This window comes from Castor canadensis, chromosome 15 (assembly GCF_047511655.1).
Source record: "Castor canadensis chromosome 15, mCasCan1.hap1v2, whole genome shotgun sequence".
In the NCBI taxonomy this organism is placed as follows: Eukaryota; Metazoa; Chordata; class Mammalia; order Rodentia; family Castoridae; genus Castor; species Castor canadensis.
Genome location: NC_133400.1, coordinates 13646818 through 13658414, shown reverse-complemented (window position 1 = coordinate 13658414; position 11597 = coordinate 13646818). Strand labels below are relative to the sequence as shown.

The 11597-nt window shown below is 37.4% G+C and overlaps 1 protein-coding gene across 3 annotated transcripts; it reads left to right on the top strand.

Annotated features, from left to right (window-relative positions):
* The first annotated feature begins 1832 nt into the window (after positions 1–1832).
* LOC109678268 (cap-specific mRNA (nucleoside-2'-O-)-methyltransferase 2) lies at positions 1833–11378 on the top strand. Of its 3 annotated transcripts, none has more exons than XM_074055709.1 (2): positions 1833–2080; positions 5634–11378. In XM_074055709.1, exon 2 carries the CDS (start codon positions 5653–5655, stop codon positions 7957–7959), a length of 2307 nt encoding a protein of 768 aa, XP_073911810.1. In that variant the 5' UTR covers positions 1833–2080; positions 5634–5652; the 3' UTR covers positions 7960–11378. The 3 variants fall into 3 exon arrangements, with proteins under 3 accessions (XP_073911810.1, XP_073911809.1, XP_020009475.2); XM_074055708.1 differs by having other exon boundaries at positions 1833–2114; XM_020153886.2 differs by having other exon boundaries at positions 1833–2130.
* The last annotated feature ends 219 nt before the right edge of the window (positions 11379–11597 follow it).

The following is an 11597-nucleotide window of genomic DNA, read 5'->3' as shown; positions in this document are numbered from 1 at the left end:
TTCTGATCCTCCTCCCTGCTACAGTTTCTTAAAAAATTAAACATCTACCTCAGTGATTCTCAGAGTGTTAATAGTGCAGAAATTAGGAAACTCTGATCTACCTGACCCAAACTCTTCACACCTAGGTCATTTATCCAAGAGTAATAAAAATACATGCTTACAAAAATGTCTTTTACTAACATGCTCATAAAAGATTTATTAATAATATCCTCAATCTGGAAACAACACAGATATCTGTTAATGTATGGTTAAAGAAAGCCCATCTATATAATGACCTAATACTTCAAATAAAAAGGAGCAAACTACAGATACATGAAACAACATTAATTAATACATTTAAAAAGTTACACTGAATGGAAAAGGGCTGGAAACCTAAGGTATAAATGATGGAATTTATCTGAAATTCTAGAACAGAACTAAACTATGGTGATAGAAAACACAGTAGTGGTTGCCTCTTTAGTGTGGGAGACTAGGAAGGAGTTCTAGGAAACTTTTCTAGAATATTCAGTAGGCTTTTGTCAAAAGTGTTTGCATAGCTGGGTATGGTAGCTCACGTCTTCAATAGCAGCTATTGAGAAGGTAGAGATCCGGAGGAGCAAGGTTCAAGGGTAGCCTGAGTAAAAAGTTTGAGTAGACATCTCAACAAACAAGCTGAATGTGCTTCCCATCTGTAATCCCAGCTCTTTAGGAGTGTAGGTAGAGGACCTGTGGTCCCAAGCTGACCACAGGCAAAGAGCACAAGACCCTATCTGAAAAAATGATTAAAGCAATAAGGCTGGGGCATGACTCAAGTGGTAGAGCTCCTCCCTAACAAGAGTGAGTCACTGAGTTTTAAACCCCAGTATCGCCAAAAAATAAATAAAAAAAGTTTGGTTAGAACATTCATGATGTGAACATCTCACCAGCACTTCAACAAATTGAAATCCAAAATTATTAAAGTGCTGAAATGTTCATTTTGTCCAAAGTGAACGTCAGTTGTTTATTTTCTAATGGTAAATTGCTAGGAGTGGCAACTACTGGGTAAAAGTGCATGCCTATTTTAAAGTTTGCCTTCTGTAAAGTTTACAGTAATTTTTATCCCACCCACAGTTATGATCACTTTTCTCTATATTCTCACCAACAGTGGTCATAATCAATTTTTTAAATCTTTGGTAAATTAGGTAAAAAGCACTTGTTTTCATTTTCAGTTCAGTTTTTGTTGTTGCGCTTTAGCTTTGTTTTTGTTGTTGTTTGAGACAAGGTATCACTATGTAGCCCAGGAGAGCTACCAATCCTCCTGCCTCAGCCTCCTGAGTGCTAGGATTAATAAAGAGAGCCATCATGCCCTGCCCCCAATTACTTTTTGTGAGGTTAAACAACTTTGTATCTCCTTGTCATCTATTTGTTTCAATTTTTTTGTACTGCCTATTCGAATCTTCATTTTTTTCTGAGGTTTGTCTTTTTCTTATTGGCTTCTAAATAAATACATACAACATATGAACAATATTATATCAGTTTCACTAGTTTGGCTTTTAACCTCACGTTGTCTTCGAGCCCCAGTTTTAATCTACTGTGTACTAGGAACTAGCATCTGTGCAACTGAGCAGGAAAAAACATCTTTGGTCACAGCAGCTCGGTGGGCGGGGCCAAAGCGACCCGGGCAACTAGGCCCCGTCCCTCTCCACGACTCCACCTCTTAGGGGCGGGGCCAAGTGACACGCCGCCTGCGCGTGCAGCTTCTATTGCTATAGCGACTGTGGGCAGCCTTTCCTAGTTCCAGTACCTTGCGGAGGGAGCGTAGGCCTCAGGGGCGAGAGTTGTCGGCGTGCGTCACTTGGCGTACTGACGCAAGTCCAGCCACAATGACGCATGCGCAGTACGAGTGTCATGGCCCTCCGGAGGCCATCGGCCGGCGTTCGGTGGGGGCGCGACCTGGCCGGTTTAGGCTCCAGGTACCGCGAGGACTCGTCGGAGCCGCCTTTCTGGCGCGCTCTCTTCCTCCTCTGCGGCTGGGTGTGTCACCGACCCAAAGGAGCGACCACCCCAGGAAGCTGCCCTAGGAGCGGAAGTGGAGTATGGCTCCTTTGAGTGAGGGGAGCAAGTGAGTGCAGCCTCTCCAGGCCGTGGGGGCCCAGGTGGGCGTGAGCGAAGGTAATTCAGGCCCATTAGGAGCCCCGCTCCTCCTTGGACTAACTTTCCAGTGGGTGAGGGCGGGGCTGGCACTTTCTGTACTCCAGGGCAGGAGACTGACTGCTCGAATGGGGCGCCTGGGACTCAGTTCCCCTAGATGAAATGAGAGCCTGGGTGTCGGTGGCCCACGGTACACACTGTTTACACACTTCCGCGGAGGAACTGGCCGTAGTACTTCTAAAACTCCTTTGTATTGCCCGGAGAGAGAACAACTGTTGATGAAATCTTGTGGATTTTGTGTTAGGCTCAGGAATGTTACAAGTATTCCCTTTGTGGCTTTGGACGGGAAGCTACCTAGCTTCCTCCTGGAATCAGCAATATAAGAATAGTAATACTGACCCAACTAGCAGAATTATGATGCCACAAAGCTCTGTGGAGTGCTTAATGAAAGCGATCGAGGCTCACATACTGGAAAATCTTTCCGTACACTCTAGAAGCCACATACTGTTTTGCTTGTATTTTTTGTCATGCATTGAAGTGCTAGAGTGAAGGTGAAATACATTCTTATGCTCATTCAGAACGTGATCAGACAGGTGCCTTTTGTGCTAAGTATGGTATCCATTCATTTATCCAGTAAGTTCTTATTGAGTGCTTTATTGTGTAGTAGGCACAGTTCGAACCTTTTGGTGGTGATCTGTAAATAAATGAAAGATTCCTGCCCTGTGGAATTTACATGCTAGTTTGGGGAAGACAATAAACAGTAAATATGAATAAGTAAGTGATAAGTTAGAAGGAAATGAGTGCTTTAGAATAAAGCAAGGTAAGGGACACTGAGAATGCAAGATACAATTTTAAATAAGTATGTCAGGGTAGGCTTCACAGAGTAAATGACATTTGAGCAAATGTTAGAAGGAAGTGAGGGAATAAGCCAGGCAGATATCTGAGGAAGAGAGTGGTAGGTAGAGTGACCTGCTGTTGCAAAGGTTTTCAGCTTGAAATGTGCCTGGTGTCTTCAGTGAGCATCAGGAAGGCTTTTGAGGCTGGAATGGAATGAGTAAGAGGAAATAGTAATAAGAATTGTGGTAACACAGCTTAAAAAGTACAGTCAGAAAGAACAGTGTAGTTTGTGAATCCCTTTAGTTGTCTTCAACCTTACTTGTGAAGGTTATTTAATTCAGGTAAGATTTCACAGGTTAAATTAGCATATGATATCAATGACTAAAATCAGACTTTTTCCAAAATAGGATATATTTGAGACCTAAACATGGTTATAGTTTTCAGTTAGCACAGTGTGAATGAAGACAGAAGAGCTTGTTGTGATAAACCTTCATTTGCCCTTATTTAGGATTTTAGTGAATGCAGAAACACCTTTTTGCCATCCTTTAGAAGTTGTTCTAAATACAGTTTCTAACAACTAAAAAAAAAAATTGAAAATAAGAAAAAGATTTTGATGAGTATTTGTGTCTGTTACTGGGATGTACCTGTAATTTGTAAATACATTGTGGCAAACAGAAATGATGAAAAAAGATACCTGTTACTTCAGGGAGTTTACAAACTAGTAAGTGGAAGAACTTATAAATCAAATACAAAATTAAAAAAAAGATGAAAAAAGTGTGCTAAAAGAACACTACAAAGTAACTAGAGTAGTAACAGAATGAAGTCACTTGGATAGTATTATACTTGTTAGGGCAGTAGCTCACCTTTATTTCCCATTTGAATCCTTAACCATCTGCTTTTTATGGGATGGTGATTTAGTTTTTTCACGTTACAAATTTAGGTTTTTAAAACCAGTTGTAAAATGCACTGAATATGCCAAATAAGTGCAGAATTCATGAACTAAAGCACCTATTAAATTGCACAGGTGTCATGTAATAGTCACCACTCTGTTGGAATTTAGAACTTTTCCAACACTGTGGTGTTAAGCCATGCTTCTTTCTTTTATATCCTTTTTTTCTCTCCGGGAGGCAGATGTTTTTGGTTTCTTAGACAGTGTTACAGCAAAAAGTGTAGAATGACTGTTGTTATATTCAGGAAGGATATTTTTTTTTCAGTTTAAAATTCTCTCAAATCAAGTTTTAGTGACAAGAAGAAATAATAGTGTAAACATGGAACTAATCCTACAAGAGGCAGGAATCTGTAGTTTAGAGTTATGCCACGGGAAACTTGGTCAGGTTTTCAGTATCAAGAAGGAGACTGAGTTGGCCATGGTGGCATGTGCCTGTCATCCCAGCAACAGCAGGAATCATAAAATAGGAGGAGGATCGTGGTCCAGGCTGCCCTGACCAAACAGTGAGACCCTGTCTCCAGAATAACCAGAGCAAGGCTGGAGGCGTCACTCATGTGGTAGAGGACACAAGTTTAAAACCTCAAAAAAATTAAAATTATAAAAAAGAAGAGGGAAGTTAATTAAGTACAATACAGTTTACAAGTGGTATCACAAGTATATTAGTTACCTTTCCATTGCGGTGACAACATACCTCAGATAAAAAACTTTAAGGGGAAAAGTTTATTTTGACTCACAGTTTCAGAAATTTTAGTTCATGGTCAATTGGCCCATAGCCTTTGGACCTGTGGTAAGCCAGAACATTATGGTGGGGAGGAGGGTTATTAACTTAATGGCCACTAGGAAGCAAAGAGAGAAGGGGCCTGGGTCCCAACATCCCCTTCAAAATCTTGCCTTCCCTCTCCCAACCTAACTTCTTTCCACTAGGCCCTACCTTTTAAAGGTTCTACCACTTCCTAACAGCAGCACAAGGGGGACCAAGCCTTTGGAGCCATTTTGGATCCATATTATAGCAGTGAGTGGTAATTGATGGCCTATAAAGATGATAGGTAACACCAAAGTACATGTCTCAGTGGAATCTCGACAGGTGTGTTCAGCAACCCTAGTAGGTATGTAAGTGGTTGGTGGCAGAGGGCCTTGAAAGTATGATCAGTACTGGGTTCAGGTGTGCTATCCCTTCCTGGAAGGAGGTAAGTTATGAAGAGAACTAAAAAAGCTAAAAGTCACTTGTTAGAGCTTGATTGAAGGTCATGTCCAGGGAAGAATCTTTTACGAATATGTGTGTGTGTGTGTTTGAGTGATTTTGAGGCCATGTGGTGGTGTTTCAACTGTAGGTAGAGAACTTTGGGAAGGAGCTAGCTGGGTTAGTATGATAATAAGAGCTGTCATTCACTGATGAGTGTTCTTTGGCATGTACTTTCTGATTGCCAGCATGTTTTTACCCTCCTTTAAAAAATGAAATGTCAATTTTTTTTCATTAGAAGAAACTGAATCCCGGAATGTAATTTTCCCAGGTCACTGATTAAGTTGTAAGTAGTAGAACTGGAATTTGAACCCAAATCTGTTGAATATCAAAGCTTTATTCTTTCTTTATTCCATATTGCTTTGTTTCATATATTTAATAGAGTGTGCTGACTCTGCCTTCCATTTTATGGGATTTGTTATAAGTGTGATTAGATTTACTCTTATTATATTTCACTAATAAAGTTGATTCATTTAATTTTGTGTTTTTTCTTCCTAGATTTTAATTTGATTTGAAAATGAGTAAGTGGAGAAAGCCACCAGTTCAGCAGTTAGCAAGTTCTGAGACCTTCAGTCCAGATGTTCTTGCTAACATTTTTGAACTCTTCACCAAGAACTTTTCTTACTGCAAGCCACCTAATAATGAGTGGCAGTTACCAGATCCCAGTGAGATTTTCACCTGTGACCACACAGAGTTTAATGCATTTCTTGATTTGAAAAACTCCCTAAATAAAGTAAAAAACCTCCTGAGTGATAAGAAACTGGATGAGTGGCATGAGCACACTGCTTTCACTAATAAAGCAGGAAAAATAATTTCTCATGTGAGAAAGTCTGTGAATGCAGAACTTTGTACTCAAGCATGGTGTAAATTCCACGAGATTTTGTGTAGCTTTCCACTTATTCCACAGGAAGCTTTTCAGAATGGAAAACTGAATTCTCTACACCTTTGTGAAGCTCCTGGAGCTTTTATAGCTAGTCTCAATCACTACTTAAAATCCCATCGGTTCCCTTGTGATTGGAGTTGGGTAGCTAATACTCTGAATCCATACCATGAAGCAAATGACAATCTTATGATGATAATGGATGACCGGCTTATTGCAAATACCTTGCACTGGTGGTACTTTGGTCCAGATAACACTGGTGATATCATGACCCTGAAATACCTGACTGGACTTCAGGATTTCCTAAGCAGCATGGCTACCGTTCACTTGGTTACTGCAGATGGGAGTTTTGATTGCCAAGGAAACCCAGGTGAACAAGAAGCTTTAGTCTCTTCTTTGCATTACTGTGAAGTTGTCACAGCTCTTACCACTCTTGGAAATGGTGGCTCTTTTGTTCTAAAGATGTTTACTTTGTTTGAACATTGTTCCATAAACCTGATGTACCTGCTAAACTGTTCCTTTGACCAAGTCCATGTTTTCAAACCTGCTACCAGCAAGGCAGGAAACTCAGAAGTCTATGTGGTATGTCTCCACTATAAAGGCAGAGAAGCCATCCATCCCCTGTTGTCTAAGATGGTGCTGAATTTTGGGACTGAAATGACCAAGAAAGCTCTCTTTCCCCATCATGTGATTCCCCAATCTTTTCTCAAAAGACATGAAGAATGTTGTGCATTCTTTCATAAATATCAACTAGAGACCATTTCTGAGAACATTCGTCTGTTTGAGTGCATGGGAAAGGGGGAACAAGCAAAGCTGAATAATTTAAGGGATTGTGCTGTACAATATTTTATGCAGAAATTTCAACTGAAGCCTCTTTCCAGAAATAACTGGCTAGTAAAAAAATCTAGCATTGGTTGTAGTACAAATACAAAATGGTTTGGGCAGAGGAACCGATATTTTAAAACTTACAACGAAAGGAAAATGTTGGAAACCCTTTCGTGGAAAGATAAGGTAGCCAAAGGATACTTCAATAGCTGGGCTGAAGAACATGCTATATATCATCCTGGGCAAAATTCTCTTTTAGAAGGGACAGCTTCCAATCTTGAGTGCCATTTGTGGCATATTTTAGAAGGAAAGAAACTGCCAAAGGTAAAGTGTTCCCCTTTCTGCGATGGTGAAATTTTAAAGACTCTCAATGAAGCAATTGAAAAGTCCTTAGGAGAAGCTTTGAATTTGGATTCCAAGTTTAGGCCAAAACAGCAGTATTATTGTTCTTGTCACATTCTTTCTGAAGAACTGATATTTTCTGAGTTAGTTAGCCTTACCAAGTGCCTTCGGGATGAGCAGATGGTAGAACCTGGTGACCAAATAAAGTGCCTGCTTGTAGGTTTACCGACTCTCTGTGATGTCAAAATACCTATACCATTAGAAGTTCGACTCCTTGAATCAGCTGAACTCATGGCTTTTGGCTGTTCATTGCTTCATGATGGAGATCCAGCTTACCAGCATCTGTTTTTGGACTGCCTTCTAAATTCATTACAGCAACTTCATATGGGAGATGTTATGATTTTGCCTGTACTTTCTTGTTTAACAAGATTTATGGCTGGCTTGATCTTTGTACTTCACAATTGTTTTAGATTCATCACATTTTCTTGTCCCATATCCTCTGAGCCCCTGAGGACTTGTGCAGTCCTGCTGTGTGTTGGTTATCAGGATCTTCCAAACCCAGTTTTCCAGTATCTGCAGAATGTGAATGAATTGTTGAGCACTTTGCTTAACTCTAGTGCACCCCAGCAGGTTTTACAGTTTGTGCCAATGGAGGAGCTCCTTAAGGGGGCACTGCTTGATTTTTTGTGGGATTTGAATGCCGCCATAGCTAAAAGGCATTTGCATTTGATTATTCAAGGAGAGAGAGAAGAAATCATCAGCAACCTTCAGTTATGAAATTGAGCTTGTCCTTTCTGAGATTCAGTTTTGTGACTTACAGTTTCTAATGTAACTGTATCTGTTTGCTCTATTTAATACCTTTCATTTAGGGGAAAGGCCAATTTTTCAGTCATTCAGCGTTTTGTGGATTCTGGAAAACCATCAGCTAGTTCTGATCTCTAGGATACATAGAGCATAGGCATAGAGTTCTTCCTTGTGGTGGGATCTATGCAGTGATGATATGGTGTTCAGCCTTTAAAGTGAGATGAGTAGTTGTGCTTGGGGTGGATACACCCATGCTTGCCTATGCAGTTAGTTGATCTTATTTATCTGCTTAAGGTTTGCACTTGTGTGCCTTCAATCAGGTTTTTTTTCCTACTAATATCCTATCATTGAGTAATGCTGTTAATGAAGTGGTAGAGTCACTCATGAAAAGAGGTGAGTTATTCCTCAGCACAATTTACTTGAGCGCTTAACATGTCAATTATAGATTTCAGGGCACTCTTTGTGCCAGATTTCTTGATGATTGCAATTATTGCCATTAGGTTATTGACCCAGTTTTCTTTTATGGTTCAAATGAAGCTAATGTATTGTCTTGTGAATTATTTTATTACAACCATCCAACTAATAAAGAGAACAAGGCAGCTTCAATACAAAGATCATGCTTAAAACAATGAAAAATTGTGTCTAGTACACTCTGGAATCATGAAAAAATTCATTTAGCAATGTTGTAATTTTTGACTTCTAGGAAACAATGAATTTAAAGATTGTATTAAATTTTAAGGTACCATTTATAGTCTTATCTTAGGGACTTATGAATTTGATGAACATAGTGAATACTAGAGAAAAAATTTAATACTTTCAGAATCATGGTTCAACATTTAAAAATTTTTACTCTTTATTAATTTATTTTTTCAATATGAAAATAGCACTTTACCAAAAGATTAGCCATGAGATCATTTTTTAAATCAGTTATATCTGATTTCTTTTGAATTGTCTGTGTTTAACAGTGTAATGAACTTTTTTTGCAAACTGAATTAAATAATATTTATTACCTACTTCTACTCGAAGTTCTACGAGTAGAGAATATTTGTCTTATGTTCATTTGTAGGTATTTTTGTTAGCTACATGAAAAATAGACATAGTTTCTGATGTATTTGATTTATAAAAACTAATCTGAAGAATTTTCATGTTCTTCACTGTTTTTAAGTTCCAGTATAGTTCATGAATAAAGTCTTTAGCAGAGATTTTGTGTTCATCTTTTAAAAAGAGAATCAGAATCATGGGGGAAGCTAAAGATACTACTTGGAAACAGACTCTTTATAATGAAGTTTCAAGTGGGAGTTAATGTTCTTTCATTTCCTTTGATTTGTACTCATTAACATTTACTTCTTAATATTGTAATATTTATGGAAATCTACTTCCTGAGAGAAATTGAGTTCTTTAGCGGGGTGGAAAAGGAGAGGGGAGGAAAGAAACTTCATTTTCTACTAGTGACTTTATGGGAGTGTATTTACTTGTGTGATGGTGGAAGCCTGAGAGACAAGTGGTTACCAAGAGAGAAAACTACTCCTGGAAAACCCATTTTGCATTTAGTAGTTTCCATGCCTTGTTAATAATAATGTAGTTTATTTCACTTATTTTAGCCATTTAATTAGAATCAGATTGAAAGTCTGGGTCCAGATGTTTATATTAAAACTTTCCTTTAAAGCCCTTCAAGTAAGTACTGAATGCTTAATTTTTTAATACTAATCTGATTATGCAACATTGGAATATAATATATTTAGTTTTTTAACATGGATTTTGGAATCAGTTGCTGCCTATCTGATTTATTGGATTCTGATTGCTTTAGAGGTGAGATAGGAGTTGAGGAAAGTTCAAATTGAACTGAATGTAGATGATAGATACCAGTATTTAAAAGAATTTCTCTTTAACCTAAGGAGAGAAAAGTGCTATAAAAAATGAATGATAGTTAGATATGGTGGTACATACCTGTAATCCCATCTACTCAGGAGATGAAGGCAGGAGGATCACAATTTGAGGGCAGCCCAGGAGAAAGGTAGTTCATCTCAAAAAAACAAGGACTGGAGCATGGCTCAAGTGATAGAGCACTTGCCTAGCACATGCAAACCCCTAGGTTCCATCCCCACCCCTGTGTAAAAGAGAGAAAAAGTAAAGAATAGCAAGATGTGAGAGGCGATTTGTATTGTTTATCAAGGTAGTTACTGTTCGTAAATATTTTTCATAGGTCTTGAAAATTTTAATTTCAATGCTTTTCAAAAATGTTTTAGTGCTAGAAAATTTAATCTTCACAAATGTTTCCTAAAGCTTTATATTTTCTTTCTTCAATATTTTTGTTTCCTTACCAAAAAAAGTTTTGTATGTTAGTGGGAGCTTTGGTGTAATGTCATTTAAATATTTAAATACATTGAAAATGTCTCTGTGAAATTTAAAATCCAAATTTGTGGGCTTGATTTTCATCTTAAATTTTTTTTTGTTTAAAGAATTTGTGTCAAGTTTGTGGGGTTTTCCTACATAGAAACTTGAAGAGAAACTCACATAGTTGATAATAGTCCTGCCTTACCTTTTTCTTCAGGATAAAACTCGTTTGTGGGTGATCACAGGAGCAGAACTAACTACAAACAGAATTTTCAGTATTGAAATAAATATTTCAAATTCAGTATCAAAATTGAAAATAAATTTTTATTTGGATGGTAAATGCTTTTAGAATTTTTTTTAAGTTTGATAGTACATAGAGTAACTGATAGTATGTAGGAATTTTTGAAGACATTAAAATGTCAATGTATAATGAGTTATTTTATATTTGAGATTCTAATCATTCTTTCCCACATTCATTTGTTTGATGTTTGGTTTTTCTTATCTTTTTGCCAATATAGAAAATTAATATTTCTTTGAATAAGTACAAGTTTATAGTGGAATAATTTGGGGAGTGGTCAGTCTTCTTCATGACCATAGATATGTGAAGACGCAGCTCTGTTTTGCTAATGAAAAGATTTTGAAATTATCACTAAGCATAGCTAACATTTAATTTCATTCCATTGAAAATTTGATTTAAAAGTGCAATCTGCTTGTGTTTGCCTATGTGTACTCACAATTCGTACCCGTAATGTCTCTTTAATTTTTTTGAGATCTTGATCATTGTATCTTTTTGGCATGTTTTACTACCAACTAGGTGTAATCATTCTGTGTTCATTTATGCCATGTACACAGCATTAATTTAGCCTGTTGGACATTTAATATTATCTAATATTTAATGTTGCAGACATATTTTTTATTTGTGCCTTAAATTTGATTGCTGTGATTTAAAGGAAAACATTTGTAGAACTTGTACTTTCTGTTTATTATGTTGAAAGGTATTCTTATTAAAAAGATTCTATAATCTCTGTGAATAAACCTACATTTTATGTGTTCTGTAACTTTTTGCTCTTTTACATTGTTCTTTTAACACCAAATTGTTTTACTGAACAAGGCATATGTGCTTTTCTAACGTGTTTGGAGAGTTTCTGTTCTGTTTCCAGTGAATTTCAGGATTAAAAGATTAGTTTGTACATTAGATTACCTTAGAAATTTAAAACAAGCACCAATATTTCCTGTAGTTTTCTTTTTTATTAGGGTATATCATCCTTTAACTTCAG

Bases quoted from the DNA above. Each gene is read 5' to 3' on its own strand.
- LOC109678268 (XM_074055709.1), top strand. From the start codon at position 5,653: ATGAGTAAGTGGAGAAAGCCACCAGTTCAGCAGTTAGCAAGTTCTGAG.